This window comes from Rhinatrema bivittatum, chromosome 18 (assembly GCF_901001135.1).
Source record: "Rhinatrema bivittatum chromosome 18, aRhiBiv1.1, whole genome shotgun sequence".
Taxonomy (NCBI): Eukaryota; Metazoa; Chordata; class Amphibia; order Gymnophiona; family Rhinatrematidae; genus Rhinatrema; species Rhinatrema bivittatum.
Window position 1 is genome coordinate 54,751,061 of NC_042632.1, and position 17,589 is coordinate 54,768,649.

The window sequence follows — 17,589 nt, forward strand, 5'->3', positions numbered from 1 at the left end:
GAGGATTTCTGACTGCTGAAGGAAAGCAGTTAACTAACGCATCTGAGATACACAATTTGCTAAACGCCGTCTGGGCCACCAAAAAAGGTAGCTGTCATGCATTGCAAGGCACATACAGGAAAGTCAGATCCCATTGCAAAAGGAAACCAATGGGCGGACAAAACAGCGAAAGAAGCAGCACGTGTGCAGTCATTACAAATAGCAGCTAAAGCTTGCCCACTCCTACAATTTCCAAATGAAAGTCCTGTTTATTCCGTAGAGGAAAACGACTGGGCACAGAATGAGCAGTTTCACCAGCAAAGAGGTTGGTGGATTATACAAGATGGTCGAATATGGATACCAGAAGCTATTGCTTGGACTATAGTTAAAGAAGCCCATAATAAAACCCATCTTGGTCGAAACTCATTAACAAAACTATTGGAGAAAACGTATTACATCAACAGAATTACTCAGCTAACAAAGCATGCCATTAATCAATGTGTCACATGCGCAAAAAACAATCCCCGGAATGGACCTGGTCCTGCCCCTGGACATATCCTACGGGGAACTACACCATTTCAAGTTTGTCAAATCGACTTCACTCACATGACTCCTTCAAAAGGATACAAAGCAGTGTTGGTAGCAGTCTGTACATATACTGGATGGATTGAAGCCATGCCTACGCGAACTGAAACAGCCAAAGAGGTAGTGTCCTTACTTCTTCATCAAATCTTACCACGATACGGATTGCCAAGGCAGATTAATTCTGACAATGGACCAGCTTTTACCAGTGAAGTCACTCAACAATTAAGTAAAATTCTGGGTATCAGGTGGCATTTGCACTGTGCTTGGAGACCCCAAAGTAGCAGAGCAGTTGAACGAGCCAACAGAACTCTGAAAAATCAAATAGCTAAATTGTGTCAAGAAACAAAGACTAAATGGCCAGACATCCTACCACTAGCTTTACTACACGTTCGATGCAGTCCAAGGAAGTCTGGCCTAACACCTTATGAAATGATGTATGCAAGACCTCCACCTCTCCCATCCTTTCCTGAATCGCTGCAAATCCAAGGAGAAATGTCCCTCAGCAACCAACTTAAAGGACTGTATGACACAGTCGTTGCCATCCGTAACTATACTTGTGAGACTGAACCGCTAGTCTTGCTGACACCAACTCATCCATTTCAAATTGGAAATTCCGTATGGATAAAGGAATGGGATAAATCTGATTTCCTCAAACCACGATGGAAAGGGCCATATACTGTGCTATTAACTACTCCTACAGCTGTGAAAGTCTCTGGATGTCCATCATGGATTCATTGGACTCGACTCAAACCTGCTTCCTCTCACTGGCAAGTCTCCAGGATTGGGGACCACAAATTAAAATTCATTCAAGGCAGGCAAAGAGGTACTCCTGAGTAAAAGACTTAAGTAAATTACTGAAGAATACTAATGTATCCATTTCTTTCCTTCTTTTTAGACACAATAATACATGAATTCAACTCTCCTCATCACAAAATGAAGTGCTAAAAAGCCATCTCAAAGGCTCTGAAGATGGGGTGCCACCCCAGCCTAAACCTTCGACTGTCAAGATTTCTACAGGTCCTACTACTGATCTCATGTGCATCAACCCTATCTCTTAAGCCTCCCCTGAGCAAGAATTGTACTGAATGCATCAAACAAATACGTACTACAACTCAAGATGGATTTCAACTTGTTTCTACAATTATACATCAATCTCAACCCCCATCGTCTTGTACAGCACAACCTGCCTGTGCTTTAAATACAACTCAAGGATATCAATCCTTTCATCGATGCTTGGACGGCAATAAAGTCATTTGTCATTCTCCAACCACTCCCAAGTACTACAACATTACCCTCACTGCTGGGTTGCCAAAGAGTCCCACAACCAGCATCATACCAGAGGGAAAAGGAATCTTGTACTACATCAACTCTACCAAGATCCTAGTGGGAGGAGGATCTAGTGTTACGCTCACTTTCGATGCCTGTGAAGCAATTGATAAACATCCCAATGCACTCCACTGTGGATCTCAATCTTGGAAAGAATCCTATGTTTACAATCATAAATACCTCTGTCCCCACAATCGAGCAGCTAATCCATCTAGCTGGATACCTTGTGTTGGGGATCTTACCCTATCCGGATGGGCCCTGGTGTGTGACTATACTGGAGGGGGTTACCAAGGCTGCCAAGGAGTAGGTAGACTAACGAAAGCAACTGGAAACATTGTGTCCTTGCAATGGCCACTTAGGAGTGAAGGATCCCCATGGCAGGACACTTGGGGATTTGGTATCGACGGAACAGGAAGAGATCCCATGACCTACATTACAATCACGCAGCGGAGAGACAAACCCCGTCCCATCATCCACCAAACCACTGTGGTTGGTTATCAATCATTCTTCGATGAAGTATCCCAACTGACTGAGGAATTACAAAAACATACAACTTCACATCAAGCAAAAAATATGTTTGTGAATTTAGCCGAAAATATAGCTCTCTCTTTAGAAGTCAAAAATTGCTTTGTATGTGGAGGTACGAACACAGGAGAGCAATGGCCCTGGGAAGCCAAGGAGATATTTCAATCTGACCTCAATACTCTGAATACAACTGTATCTTATAAACGAAAAACCAGTCCATACGAATGGGCTCTCCAGACTGATGTCATTGGCAGACAATGTATATCTCGACAACATTCAAAATTATATAGCGTACCTATTGGGAATTCCCCCTGCACAGGGGTCCTTACTGTCAGCATAAGCAATCATACCTGGTGGCAGACGGAGAATTCTACCATGCCTGCTCCCTTTTGGACTGAACCAACTCTAAACAAAACATGGACAACTGCTGGAATACCTACTACTTCCTTCACCGCTCCTGATGGATATTATTTTGTATGCGGTCGAAGGGCTTATGAACAACTACCTACAAGCTGGTATGGAACCTGCTTCTTGGCAACAATCCGTCCAAGTTTCTTCCTATTACCAGTCACAGCTGGAGAGACACTAGGAGTCCCTGTGTACAGTCCAATGAAACCAAACAGACGTCGTAGAAGTAATAAAGTTTCTATTGGAGATTGGACTGACCAAGAGTGGCCACCCGAACGAATTGTGCAGTATTATGGACCTGCTACATGGGCAGAAGACGGTTCTTACGGATATAGAACCCCTATCTATATGCTAAATCGTATTATTAGACTTCAAGCAGTGTTAGAACTCCTAACTAATGACTCTGCTCTGGCTCTCAACATCCTAGCAAAGCAAAACACTAAACTTATTACAGCTGTTTACCAAAATCGGTTGGCCCTGGACTATCTCCTAGCCCAGGAAGGAGGTGTGTGTGGGAAATTTAATCTGTCTAATTGTTGTTTGCAGATTGATGATAAAAGTAAAGTCATCGAGGACATCACTGACCGGATGGTACGACCAGCCCATGTTCCTGTACAGACGTGGACTGGAGTTCTTGACTGGACAGCGTCATTGCCCAACTGGCTCACCTCGATTCCAGGGCTGAAAGAGCTCTTTATTCCTTTATTGTTTCTCCTAATTACTTGTATTTTATTTCCTTTATGTCTCCCTCTTATTTTCAGAAACTTACGTTCCATGATTGAAAGAATTGCTGATCGGAGAGCAGCTGCCCACATTATGATGATGAACAAATATGCTTCAGTTTCCACATTTCCCTCATCAGATTCATCTGACTCAGAAGATGAATACTTTGATACTAACTTATGATGTCATTCATGCAACTAACTTACCTGGGCCATTTTGTTAGCTGGGGTAAGCCGGGCTACAAAGGGGGGTGACGCCAATAGGGCCCACCCGTCTCAAACCCGTGAAGAAACCAACAACCTAGCAACATATTAGGGCCCACATTAAGTGATAAATGTATTAACTATTGTCTGTCTTTTCAGCTACCTCACAGATGAAAGTGATACTTCTGCCTTCTACCGAAGTTGAAGTATCAAAGGGGGGAATGAAGGAGTTCGATTTTATGAACGTCTGAAGAATGAGACGACTGAAAACTTTCAACTAACCATGCCAGCAGTGAAACGCACAGCCATCTTGAATGTATTAACATTTGAAACGCAAACGGCATGTATTACGTAGTGACGCAGTTACGTACTGACATTTAGTGGAGCGTGACTCCATTTTGTAATAATAATTTGTATTGTATTAATACGATCGCCGCTATAAAATGTCTAACACGTCAATTAAATGACGAATCGATAGCCTGATTATGAGCTACGCCTACTTGAAAATGCTTGTTCAGCAGGATTATAGAACGCATGTGTGAAAGATAAGAACTGTAAAGTGTATAAAAGTTTGCTCCTAAGGGGGCGTGGCATGCAGTTGTACTAAGCCTTTGTCTTAGCTGCATCTTGCTGGCAATAAAAGTCTGTCTTTACGGATCAGTTGTCTGGACCTCCTTACTGACTTTTGGATACGGTTACAATCTCACTGTAAGCCAGAAGCTTAAGATATTGTTCTTGCTCTGACTAGCAAATGGTGACATGTAAATTACTTGGTAGGACCTTGTTTGGATGAGACAGAGGGGGCCAATGTAAATGCTTTCCTCTGAAGCCTGCAAAAGTCCTTCACACCTATGCATATGTTAAATTACCCTCTGACTCCACTACAAAAGGGAGGGGGGGGGGGGTGCGCCATGGCTGGAAGCCAGTAGTATGAGCCCCTGAACCGCAGTGACACCAAGTGGACCTGGCTACAATTGCTAGGATTAAATGGATATTTCCACAGAAGGAAAATTTTGAGTTGAATGGACCTATGGCAGTTCTTGGAATCAGAATTGGGGTGTAATCCCGGACCAGAGTCGATGAGGTGCAGGGGGATTGATTGCTAATTAACTTGTTTTAATTAGGTATAAAAGAAAGGTTAACTTTTGTGTACTGTCGGACAGGCAGAGTGAGACAAAGAAAGGACATAGCAATGAGGTGAGGTTCTTACCTCAGCCATATGGCTGCTACTACAAAGGAAAGAACAGTTGCAGATAGATTGGAGTGTTTCCTCATAGTCATAGTATGTAGAATATTTATTTATTTATTTATAGATTTTTTTTTGTTATATAGTAATTATATAGCAGTACCGAAAAAGTAATTGTATTTAGTAATTATATAGCAGTACCGAAAAAGCAGTGGTTTCCTATTTTGTAGTGAGAGAAAAGAGTGTGAGTTTCAAGAATTTTCTGGCCTTTTGTTTCATTTATAACTAGAACAACAATATTTAGAATAGTATCTGCATACATTCAGTATCAGGCTGACTTAGTTGCAGGGAAATTCAGATGATTTGTCACGATTTTATATAGAGAGGGAATTTATATTTATTTTTGTGAGATCTGGGACTTCCAATCTCCTGAAGCAAGAGGACACTGCAGCTGAACTGAGCACAGGTTTTCAAGCATCTGCATCCGCTTTATCAAGCACACAGTGCAGCAGCTTGTCTAAAGAAAAGGAAACCAGAACTCACGCAAGACTTAACTGAGAACTTATATTATTATTCTGGCCAGATTTTAGGTGGGAGTTTGAAGTATTTTGTAAGTTAATTGAACTGAGATCCAGAGTAGGGCTAGTGATTTATCTTTTATATTTTGCAACCTAATTTCTCTCACTTTTCCATGTTAATAAAATCTTTCTTTTTTTATTGTAATGCCATTTGTCGGTGTTTGCTATAGAGTATAAGAATCCTAATGTGCTGTGTAACTGTGAATGCAATACTTGCTGTAGCTACATAAGGTGTCTGGTTAATCTCATGTTCTGTTCCACTTCTAAAACTGAAAATATAAGATCCTTATTATTTATTTATTTTATTTATTTAGAATTTTTATATACCAGCAATCATGAAAACATATCTTGCTGGTTTACATAAAACAGGAGTGCATTATATACATAAAAACTAGAACTGTGGTGATCGAAGGTACAGTTACATTTAACAAGGGTAGCCTAACTTGGAGAAGGAAGAAGATAGGCGAGAATAGAAATGGTTAAATAATATACAATTTAAGTATAGTATAAAAAAAAGTAGTATAGTATTAAAAAGAAAAGACCAGTCACTCTACCAACTAGGCATAGCCCCATGTTTAAAACTTCACAAAAGAATCTAGAATACACATAAGGTCGAGCTCTAGCAAGTCTGTGCAAAATTGTGCTTTTTTGTAAATCTTATGGCTTCCCTAATTGAATGTTTAGATAGAAAGTTTGCAGAGCAAGCAGACAAGCCCATCATAAAGCAAAGAAAGTCTTAAATATGAGTCAGCGGCACATGGGGTTTATGTGGGTTTGAAGCCCATTTGTCCCTGCAGACATTTCAGATTTCTGGCGTCCTTTTTTTATGTCTATTTTCTGTTTATTTCACATGTTTTCATGTCAAAGCAAATGCATGTGAAGGGGGTGCAATAAAAGCAACGCCTAATGTTTTCTGACTTTTTCTTCAGGTTTTTTGTTTGTTTCAGTCACTGGTTTCATTAACTATCATCTTGACCCTACATGAGCCGAGAATGAGGCAGGATTACTAAGAGAAGCCATGTAAATAGCGCTCTCTCTCTCTCTCTCTGTAGCAGGCACGGGTCTGTGCTCCTCCGTATCCCAGCATGCAGTGGGGCGGTGTCTGAGCTAGAGGCCCGCGCTCCTCCGTATCCCAGCATGCAGTGCAGACATGCCGGATTTCCGGTGTCTGCGCTGGAGGCCCGCGCTCCTCCGTATCCCAGCATGCAGTGCAGACATGCCGGATTTCCGGTGTCTGCGCTAGAGGCCCGCGCTCCTCCGTATCCCAGCATGCAGTGCAGACATGCCGGATTTCCGGCGTCTGCGCTCCGCCGTATCCCGGCATGCAGTGGGGCGGGAGGCAGGTTCCGGGCAGGGAGGTGTTTTAAAGCTGGTGCCGGGCGGAGATGGCGGACAGCGCCGGCAGTAGCAGCGCGAGCGGCGGGGCCAGCGGGTCCTCGTCTGCGGGGGGCAGTGGCGGTGCCAACCCCGCGTCCCTGCCGCCCGGGGACTCGCAGCTCATCGCGCTGATCGTGGAGCAGCTTAAGAGCCGCGGCATGTTCGACGGCTTCCGCCGGGACTGCCTGGCGGACGTGGACACCAAGGTACCTTCGGCAGATCTCTGCCGGGGCTGCAGAAAGGAGAGCCGCAGCGGGTCAGAGGGAGGGGGCGCGGCAGGGCCCAGCCCACACCTGCTTTAACAAAAATGGTACAGGGCTCGCCGACCTCCCTGGGGGGGGGGGGCAGGTAATGCGGACAGGGAGAGAACTAGGGAAGCACCAAAAGCCCACCTGTCTGCCTACAAACAAAGGGATGGGGCATACATGAGCCCATCACAGTAGGCCAATGCTTTCTATATACAAGAGCAGGAGAAGAGAACACGTAGTATGATGAGGACCATGGCTGCCACATGTAAATAGCAAAGCTCCCATCTCTCAGACCGAATCCTATCCAGAGCACAGCGCTCGCTCTGCTCTCATTCAGCCTGGTGATAACACAGAGCCTGGGAGACTCCAAGGAGAATGTGTGTGTGCTGAATAAAGCGGGGGCCAGCTAACTATCCATTAATTATCATTTTCCAGGCTTCCTGTTATAGCTAGGAAGAAAAGGCATGTGTGATTACACGTGTGCAGGAGCTGCTACATGTTATAAGTACCACTGTTGATGAATAGTTGCTGTAAAGTGGCTAGAACAGAGCCCAGTGGTGACTTTTTCATAGCACACTTGATCAGATCTGAAGGCACACTTGTTGAAAAACACTGAGATAGGGGCCTGGTTTTGCCTCATTGAATGTAGGGAATTGGGATTCTGATTTTCTTCAGGAAACGGATGGGAAAATCAGAACTCCACCTCCCTGCATGCAGCGAGGCAAAACCAGGATTGAATCAGCCTGTTCAATTGGCTTGATGCGAGGGATGCTATAGAACTGAAATGGCAGAGAGATGTAACAGCAAGGGTCCTGTGGTCCAGGTTTGAAAAGGTAATATTAAAGAGAGCAAATCAGAGGTTGTAAAAATGTAGATATCTAATGCTAAGGCATGGTGCTGTTCTCATAGTGATAACTTCTGAAAGTTGATAAGAAATGTTTACATATGCTCAAGTAAAATCCAGCACAGTGATTCCTGGCCGCTTTTATGCTGTAGCATGCTCCGCACTGGGCTTGCTTTGTTGCAGCTTGCCATCACCTTCCCATTTTATCCCACCACCCCCTGGCAGCACTGTTTTTTCCTCCTCCCTACCTGGCAGCACCACTTCCTTTAACTCTTCCCCTCACCGCTGACATTTACAATCTTCCTCTCCTTAGTTGAGATCATTTTAATAGGGCAAGTAGTGCTGTTTACTGCTGCTACCACCTCTGCTGGCCCATGCAGTTCCAAATTCAGCAGGAAGCTGGCAGAGGAGGAGGTTGCAGCACCTAAGGACTACTGCCCACTGACTCTTCCTGCTGATGGGAGGCTGTGTGTGGGGAGGGAGGGAGAGAGAGAGGAAGACGTTGCTGCCAGCAGTGGTAGTTGTGACCCCCCCATCTTCTCTCCCCATGGGTGCCAAAACTTTGCTGTACACTTGAGGTTCCCCTGCAGCACACAGTTAGGAACCTCTGATCAGAGAACTGGAAAATTGTGTAGCATGAAGGCAGATCCTGTATAGTGACAAGCCACAGAATTTCCTTTCCTTCAAATTGAGTATTTCATGCAAAGTTTTGACCTTCCTTATTTACTGGTCCTTTAAATGAAACTCTGAACAATAGTTTCGTTCCTTTGGGGAGAAGGTGGGGTGGCGGGAGGGAGAACTAAATATAGGTGGCACCATTTTCTTCACCTGATTTAAAGAATCAGTTAAGGGTCAAAATTGTCCACCTCTTAACTTAAATGGTAGCAGAAATATGGGCAATGTGTTCTTGGACAGAAGAGTGTGGCTGTTCTGGATTTTGGAATTACATCAAATTCATTGTGCGGTGTGTCCGCATAACTTCTGTGCCCTTTCATGAATGTTTCTGCCCCGTTTGTCCTCTACTGTCTGAATAATTTTGCAGTGTCCTTTTTATCTTCCCTACATTTGTCCTTAGCCAGCTTATCAAAATTTGCGGCAGAAAGTGGACAACTTTGTGTCGACTCACTTGGACAAGCAGGAGTGGAACGCAGGCATGAATAAAAACCAGCTGAGGAACAGCCTGAGGCAAAGTGTGATCCAGTAAGCCAGCAGCATCCGGACTGGGCGCTCGCAGCCAGCGGTGTCCAGACATGACACCAGGCATGGCACGCACAGGAAGTAATCTAAGTGTCGAAGCCTCATGGGGATCAGAACACTGCAAACAGAACCAGATTTTAGGTTTCTGGCATCAGTGAAGAAATGAGGATTTATAGCTGTAGCAGCCCTCTAATGAAAGGGGAAAACACTGTCATCTACAAAGCATATAATTGAAAGTATAGCCTTCAGGTATTTTGCTGACTTTCTGGTGCCTTGTTTAGAGCATTAAATTAATGGCAGGAGGGCAGCCATCTTGGTTTCCCAACATGTTGATCTCCTATAGTGCACTGGAGGGGATGACAGTGCTCAGAGCTGAAGGAGGAGTTGTGTGCAGGTCAGGCACAGGGGAGAGTGAGGGCTGCTAATAATTGTTTTGGAGCAGTAATATTGAAAAAGCCAAAATTCTGGCAGTGGATCACCCAAATGGCTCATTGAAATAGTGGGGTAGTTCATAGGATTCCTCTGTCAGTACTGCCAGCCAGACTTCATAGTATCAGGAAAGTTTTTAGTTGAAAACACTTCAGAGAACTCATTTTCAACAATGCAGTGACAGAGAGTAGGACTTGAGCATTAATCAAAATGGAGGAATAACCTCTCTTGGAGGCTACACAGGATTCGTAAAATAAAATGACAGAAAAATGGAGGTACAACCCCTTTAAAAGGAAACTTGAGTAGGTTCTGTTTTTGTTAACTTTAAATGAGCAGTACCTGGGGAGGGTCTCACTGCAGCCGTTACTGAAGAAGCCTGCTGCACTGTCCATATAGTGAATGGATTCAGTGGCTTTCCTCAGCTGCTGGAGAACTTTCCCAAGAGTTGTGGGGGTTCTCAGTTTGACTTAAAAAGAAAGGTAGTAGGATGAAGCTATACCTTAGTTTTGGGAGGATCTGGTATGACAAAAGGCACTGGTAATGTGTACAATGATGGCAATAAGACTGGGAGGAAGGGTGTGCTACTGGAGGAAAGTGGTAGAAATATCAGGCAATACTACAGGCAGCTGCTCTTCCTCGTTACCGAAAAGTGTAAGTGAAGCTGCCGAAAGTGGCCCATTAAAAAAAAAAAAAAAAGAAATCTGTAAAATGAAAGAATAAAGTGAAAACTGCTGTAGGCTTGCACTAGATACATTTCCCCTACTGATAGCTCACGTCGCTGTTTCTTTTGAAACTTGAATTTTGACATTTAACCTGCTGCCGGTTTCTCTTCTCTGGGACAAAGTGTTCTAGCCTGTTTCATGCAAGCACCCGCACACACATGTAAGGGGGCAGAGGGATGGGGTGGTGACGCTTCCCTACTGAATGCTGTCTTTGATTTTCGGGAAGGTCTGGCATGCTGGAAGCTGGAGTGGACAGAATTATTTCCCAGGTGGTGGATCCGAAACTGAATCACATCTTCAGGCCACAGATTGAGAGATCCATCCATGAGTTCCTGGCTTCCCAGACGAAGGAAGAGCCCGGTCCCACTCCTCCACCCCCTCCCCTTCCTCCTCCAGAGCCCAGCACACAGGATCCTCCTGCACCAGCCCAAGGTACCCTGTAAGGTCTCGTATCAACCTCACAACTTTTTCCTCTTTTTTTTTTTTTCTCATCTGTTTTGGTTTTCTCCATTTTGGTTTTTTTTTTGAGGGGGGGGGGTTATATTTTATTTTGTACCATAGGTTTAAATCATTGCCAGTTGCAGTAATCCCAAAGGCACCGCATTAGAAGTGCTGATAATTACCTGAATTGCAGTATATTATTAGTAGCTAGTGGAATGCATGGCCCGCCCGTGCAGCGGAGGGAAGCTTCAGATCTTGTGTAGATGGGGAGCGGCAGGGTTAAGAGGTGTTAGTATACCCTGGCAAACACTCTTTGGCCTGTAAGAGTACCTCATGCCCAGAGGGGGAAGCTTCCACTTAAGTGTAAGAGTAGCTCGTAGCGAAAGGAGCTTCCCAGGTGGGATCTTTCCTATGGTGGGATTCATAATTAGACTTGCTGCTAGAAGAAGTCTATAATTTAAAAAGAAAAGTATTTCCTAAAAAAAAAGTTGTGGGGATGTTTGTTTGTTTTTTTGAATCCTGATCAGTGAGGATTTGTCTTCCTTGAAGTTTGCCTTTAAGTAGCAGGCAGTGTTGTATAAATCAGAAAAGTTGCTTCAGTACACCTTTCCCTTCATGATATGGATTTAATGGTGGCACATGTTGGCTTGAATGAGTCCCTGCAGCAGTTGCATAAGGATCTGGAGCTTGGAGCTGGGCCAGATTGGCTTTATATAGTTACTGGGAACTGATGAGAGAGTTCACTCCTCCAACCCCTTCTGCAGTTATAGCAGGGCCTCCAGCATGGGTTAGAGGCACTGCCTGTGTCTGCTGGGCTGAGCTTACGGTACTACTCCCAGTTATGAACTCTTCTTGCAACCTTTAAGGAAGCACTTTTCAAAAGTTTTACATGGGCACACTTAATTGAGCTGAAAGGGGGCAGGCATAGACACAGTGAAGTACACTTGAGGATTTTATTTTGCAAACTCTTTTTTGAGTACTTTATCCCGTGGACCTTGCACCCATGTTCCTTATGATTTCTAGTTTCCCTTTGAAAATGTTGTGCTTGCAGACCTATGGATTCAAAGTCGTGGCAGGCCTGCAAGGAAGATGTTTATTGCCCCGTAGCTTTCATAATGCACACGCAGCTGTTCCTGTTTGTAAGTCAAGTATGCGTGGCCTTGCTCCCCAGGCCAGGAGTGGCCAACTGAGTGCGCAAGAGCCACAATTGCACTCAGGTTCTCTATCCATAATGAATATGCCTGAGATTTGCATATAGTGGGGGCAGTGCATGCATCCTGAAAAGCAGATCTGTTTGGATTTTAAGCACTGCAGGGAAATGTGCTCAGTTTCTCATTCTACTGGACCATGGTGTGGGAGAAGCAGGATCCTGTAAATCTCTGGTTTGCATTTTTGTTTTGCAGAGCGTGCTCTTGGCCAGGCAGCTGTGGCATAAGAAACGTGATCCATTTTGGACCAGCGATGGGCCACAATTGGCGGCGTCTTCCATACGGCTGAAGTTGCTGAACGTACATAACGCAAATCAAGCAGAGGAGCTGTGATCTGGTGTTGGCACTGCCCAGTGCCGACCATGAGGGCTTGGCTAGTTTCTGCTGTCTGCCCTGAATTCAGCTCGGGGCATTGTTGGCTTGAGGCAGTGGGTCCAGCCCCTTCTGCTGGGGGTGGGGTGGGTGTAAAGAATAGATAATCTAAGGAGTAGAGCTTTTTTTCTTTAAAAAAAAAGTTCACTAGTGTGAAACATAGAGGGATCATCTTGTTTGTTAGAATGTTATGTTTTTTTAGGGCAATGGATAGAGAAAAATAGGTAACCGAATTTAGCATGAAGGAAGTTGTAAGTAATGTGAGACAAAAGGTTCAGTGGTTGTTGGGCTATTACCGACCTATGGTGGTTTGTTTTTTCACAAAAGCAGGGAGATAGAATTGTGCTGAACATCGAGAAGCATGAAAAGAGTACCATAAGCTTACAATGAAAGTGCTCTGTGTTTGTTCATTTCCCCTTCTGAACTGAGAAATAAAGACAGACTTTGACTTTCTTACAGACTGTAGCATGGCCTTTTATTTTTTTTAAGAGAAACTCAAGTGCTTTGATTTTTGTACATTTTGTGGAGCAAACCCTTCTGTGTGTGTATTGCAGATGTTTCTCAGGGTGACTTGGAAATGAGTGATATTAAAATGTAAGCAAAAACATTCCATGAATTTATCAGTGTGTCTAATGCACTGTAGTGAGTAGGAAAATTGGTGATTTTGTCATAGATTACACAACACTACACTGGCTCCTGATCCCTTACAGGATACAATACAAAGCCTTTGTCCCTCATCCACAAAGCACTATACAGCAACAAAATCAGAATGGGTGAATCCCACGCTACACTTCCAAACGCCACAAAGGAATCTACGTTCCCCAAACACAGGCCTTCTCACCATTGCCTACCACAGCTCAACCAGGGAACGTGCCCTCTCCATAGCCGGTCCCTCCCTATGGAACACCCCACAGACCTAAGACTTGTTTATTTATTTTATTTATTTAGGGCTTTTATATACCAACATTCATGATACCAATCATATCGTACAGGAAACAATGGTGCAATAACAATAACATTAACATCAACATGAACAATAGGTGAAGAGAGAGCAAGGTGATCAAAAGTTACAATAAAACAGGGGCACTTGAACCAACGACAAAAAACCTTCAAAAAGAAGCTAGAAACATGGCTCTTCCAAAAAGCCTTCCCAGCACACTAAGGGCCGCCAACACTCATCTCACTCCTCCCCCCCACAAACCCAAGCCATATTTTGAAACCCAATGAACGCAGAATGTTAAGCTTCTATATCCCTAAATGATGATAAGAGATAAAGTTATCCTTTTAATAATTTGTTAAATTACTCTTTCCCCCCCTGTTATATTCTCCAAGTTCCACACCCTGTTACAATGTAACCCACTTATCTCGTTCCATGTAAACCGAGGTGATAACACATGTTGAATGTCGTTATATAAAAGCAAATAAATAAACACACTTATAAGTATAGCAGTTTTACTTATAACTCTGAGAATAAGCAATAAAAGCATACAAGATTAGAAAATGCACAAAAATACTTCCCCTTACAGTACCCAATGTGAATCTTATATATCTGTGTAGATGTGGGAACATAGCATGCTAGCAAATCAGCAGCAGCTCATCAGGCACTTCATTAACCACTGTTAATGTTCACAAGCTGTTCGTCCTCTGATTTCAAACAGCTTGTCTCATGTTACTCTTTTTAAGTAAAGTCTTCTGACCTGTGCTCTAGTTTCTTCTCTGGGCACACCCATGTGTTCTCGAGGTCCCAATTGTCTGTTATCACATCAGCAAGCAGTTAGATGTGGCCAGATGGCTACTGTCCTGTTTTTCTCTGATGTCTGCAGTTAGCCTCCTGAGTAACTGCTTTTTAATATATCTGATCTCAGGACTTGTTGCAAGCAAGTTAAGAAGATTGGCATATTTATTCTCATAACTTATAGGCTGTATATGTAATAAATACACTAATAATATCTGATTCTCTGCTTCAGTACTTCCTATCATGATAAAATATTCTTCCGCAAGCTAACTCCTTAAAGTAATTTCCCAGATTCCACCCACCAGATCTTTAAGCAGAGTAATCACTAATAGTTGTTCATAAATACTTCCATCTTACGCAGAGGGAAGGGTAAGCACACGAGTCATAATAGTTTTCACAATACATATCAAAATAATTCCAAGTATAAGAGCAAGGCTAATGCAAACATAAATCAGCATTTTCTTTCCCCTAGCCTTAATTTGTTCCCACCATATAAACATGTTAATAGCCCGATCAGGTTATTTGACCCATCCTGGGGGAAGATTATAATGTTCAATTGACCATTTAGGCCTGTTTAGTATCTGTGAAGTACAATCAATAATCACTGGGCACTGAGTTGATCATTTAGTACGTGACAAACACCCCCCCTTTTTTTTTTTTGCCAGGATTAAATCTAATGCCATACAATTATCCATGGTATAACGATGAGTTTCAGCTAATTGATGTGCTAGAGCACAGAGATAATCCTGGTTCGCGTTCTTACTACGGCTTGTAAGCAGTAGAGAGATGGCCAATAGCATGTATATTGGAAAATGGGAACCATGCAGAGCCATTAATCTGTGGCGCGCCTCAGCAGTAATAGGTGTGAATTGTAAGGCATTCTGAGAAATCCAGGGAAGGGAGTTCTTCTGTCATTTATGACGGGACTTGTATATCTACGTGTGCTGGGGGAAACAGAAATAAGTAAATAAGCATACACAGGGGTACATTTTCAGTGCAATCAGCAGGGAAAATAGCTTGGATTTTATATCCCCTTGACAAGAGAAATGCACGAGTTGAAACACGGTTAGGATGGGAAAAAGGCTATGAGGACTGAATTTCCAAAATAATCATTTTAATAATAAACCCACGAATGCAAACAGGCATTATTATGGGATGATTCACAATATTGAAGTTATCTCACTGACTACCGGGTAGCGCTGGAATATCTGGTTATGATATTGCATGGCGGCAGCGGTTGCAGCTTGTCATGAGAGGGGTGACATATTCTTAAATAAAACTGGGCTAAATCATGGGTTTGAGGGGTTACTAGGGAGGGTTTGGTAGAAACAAAGTGTAAATGAGTATGAAAGACAGCTGAATCAGGAGTGAAAGGTATCATTAACTCGAGGTCTAGCTTATGGGCAGGGATTAGTATTAATATGGATACAGTTAGCCATTATTGCCGGTGGTATGGGGGCATTTGTTGATATATCAAAGATGTGATGGGAGAATTAGAAATATTGAGAAAGGCCAATGATATCTCCAAAGCTAAATTCTGAAGGATTACTATTTCATGCGTATGGTGTATGTTACCATAATTATCAAGGCAGGTGATATGCGTGAATGAGTCTAATGCTAAGCATGTCAAATGTAACATAAAAAGAGACCCAATAAGGTTAAAGCAAACAAAGCACACAGTCTTTTGTATAAAATGTTCGTAACTGTACCCATGGAGTAGAGATGAATATGTGCCGCAGATGGCATTTGGTATCTCTGTGCTTGCATCAGGGCTGGTGGAGAAACAGTCATTCTGATGACGACAGGCAAGCAATTCGCAGTGCGTCCCATTGTCTCTCAGCAGTGACTCTTACAACGTGCTGCAGTATGGAAAATCTAAACTTTTACATGGTACTGCTCTACATTTATTTAATATTCTAAGCACATACTCTAACCTCTCTTTCAACACAACTAATATCAGACTCATTTATTCCTTCACCATCTATGCAATAACTAAGGCGGCTCCCTATTGCTAAACTTATAAAGTCCCTCTCTCTCTGTGGCTTTCTAGGCAAACATCCTGCATGTTGCTATAACATCAGGTTCTTTCATTAAATAAAAACCAGAAATGGCAATAGAAAAGAAGAAACTTATGAACACAGCGGGTCTTGTATAGCAGATGTTCTGGTTTGATGGAGAAATTTGCTGTAGCTGATCGGGACCATGCACTTTCAATCTTGTGTCTCGTTTCTTGTGGTGACATATCAGCATTAATTCATTCAGACTGATAAGCACATCTGCTTGATGCAGAGATGGAAAAGGAGAGGATATGGAAAAAAAAGGTTAACAAAACATATTATATAAATCAAAAGAAAATAAGAACTGCAAGCTGCTGTCTACATTCCTGATAAGAGCCTCTCACATTCCTTAGGGCAATTTTGGTCTAACCAGCATAATCATAACCCATCTTTTGAAGTGAGCAGCGGTTATGTGATCTAACACCCATTCTACAGGACAGCGCTCTATAAAAGTACATAGAAGGGCTAAAATCCTATCGGGTAAAGAATTCCTAAAGAGTGTCTTTCAAAAAAAGCCCTCATCAATGTAAAAAACCTATAATAGTCATTAGGGGGGGCATATCTCCCTCATCACTGACAAACTGCAGATCTTACTTTTGTCCAGGCAGAACTGGAAGTACATAGGAAATTCACTAAATTCAGTTCATCTGCAGTAAAAATCAATTTACATTCCCACATTCTTAACTCTTTATCTGTTTATAACTTTTAAGCAGAATTAGCACATAGCCTTGGGGTCAGCCCCCATGCATTTCTAGAATGTCACAGTTTCAACTAGTTTTACTGCTAAAATGAGCTGCAGGTTTCTAGGGAGAGATTCTTTTGCACCCGGAGGACGATAGTCTTCATCTGGTTTAGGAGAGAACACTGGTACGGCTTGATTTTGAAGAGTGATAAATTGGCAAGTTTATCCTAGATAAGGAATGTGCCAGTGTTATTGCAACAAGAACAAAAATAGGAGAACTTGGTGGAAAACATGACGTCATTTTTTCTGGGTAAATATATTTTTTCTTGATTTAAACACTCATAAATTCCAGGAAAAATGAAATAAAAACTGAAAATGAAGGGACTTGGAATGAAACCCTGAGCCCAGCAATTGGTTTGTGCAGATGCTGATAGGGTTTGGACAGATAAGTGGCATGGACAACTGAAGACCACCTCCAGCCATTCAGTTTTGAATTGGTAAATAAATGAAAGGAATTCTTGTGGACAAGGCAAACAAATAAGCATTGATTACCCCAACCTATGTGGGGCAATCAATGTCTCATTCCCTCACTCGTAAAATGCTCTATTATAATTTCCTACTATTTGTATGTTGGTCTCTGCCCATCAGGCCAGATTACACCTCTTTAATGATACTTTGGGTAGCCTCGGTGGATAGAGTCGGCATTTTTAATGATGTATGTGCTTCCTGCAGGCTCGGATGGCACAGAGTGCATGCTAACGGTG

General features: G+C 42.9%; 1 protein-coding gene and 1 long non-coding RNA gene across 3 annotated transcripts in view; one reads left to right on the forward strand and one right to left on the reverse strand.

Moving 5' to 3' along the window:
- Positions 1-6,824: 6,824 nt before the first annotated feature.
- BOD1 (biorientation of chromosomes in cell division 1) lies at positions 6,825-12,809 on the forward strand. 2 transcript variants are annotated; one of them, XM_029583268.1, is made up of 4 exons: positions 6,825-7,096; positions 9,058-9,182; positions 10,557-10,774; positions 12,175-12,809. In XM_029583268.1, exons 1-3 carry the CDS (start codon positions 6,899-6,901, stop codon positions 10,771-10,773), a joined length of 540 nt encoding a protein of 179 aa, XP_029439128.1. In that variant the 5' UTR covers positions 6,825-6,898; the 3' UTR covers position 10,774; positions 12,175-12,809. The 2 variants fall into 2 exon arrangements, with proteins under 2 accessions (XP_029439128.1, XP_029439127.1); XM_029583267.1 differs by having other exon boundaries at positions 6,826-7,096; positions 10,557-10,762.
- Positions 12,810-14,714: 1,905 nt separating this feature from the next.
- The window catches only part of LOC115079597, a 136,693-nt gene continuing 133,818 nt past the window's right edge, over positions 14,715-17,589 (reverse strand). The window contains exon 3 of the long non-coding RNA XR_003853339.1: positions 14,715-16,362. This is a non-coding gene — a long non-coding RNA (uncharacterized LOC115079597). The remainder of the gene's footprint in view (positions 16,363-17,589) is intronic.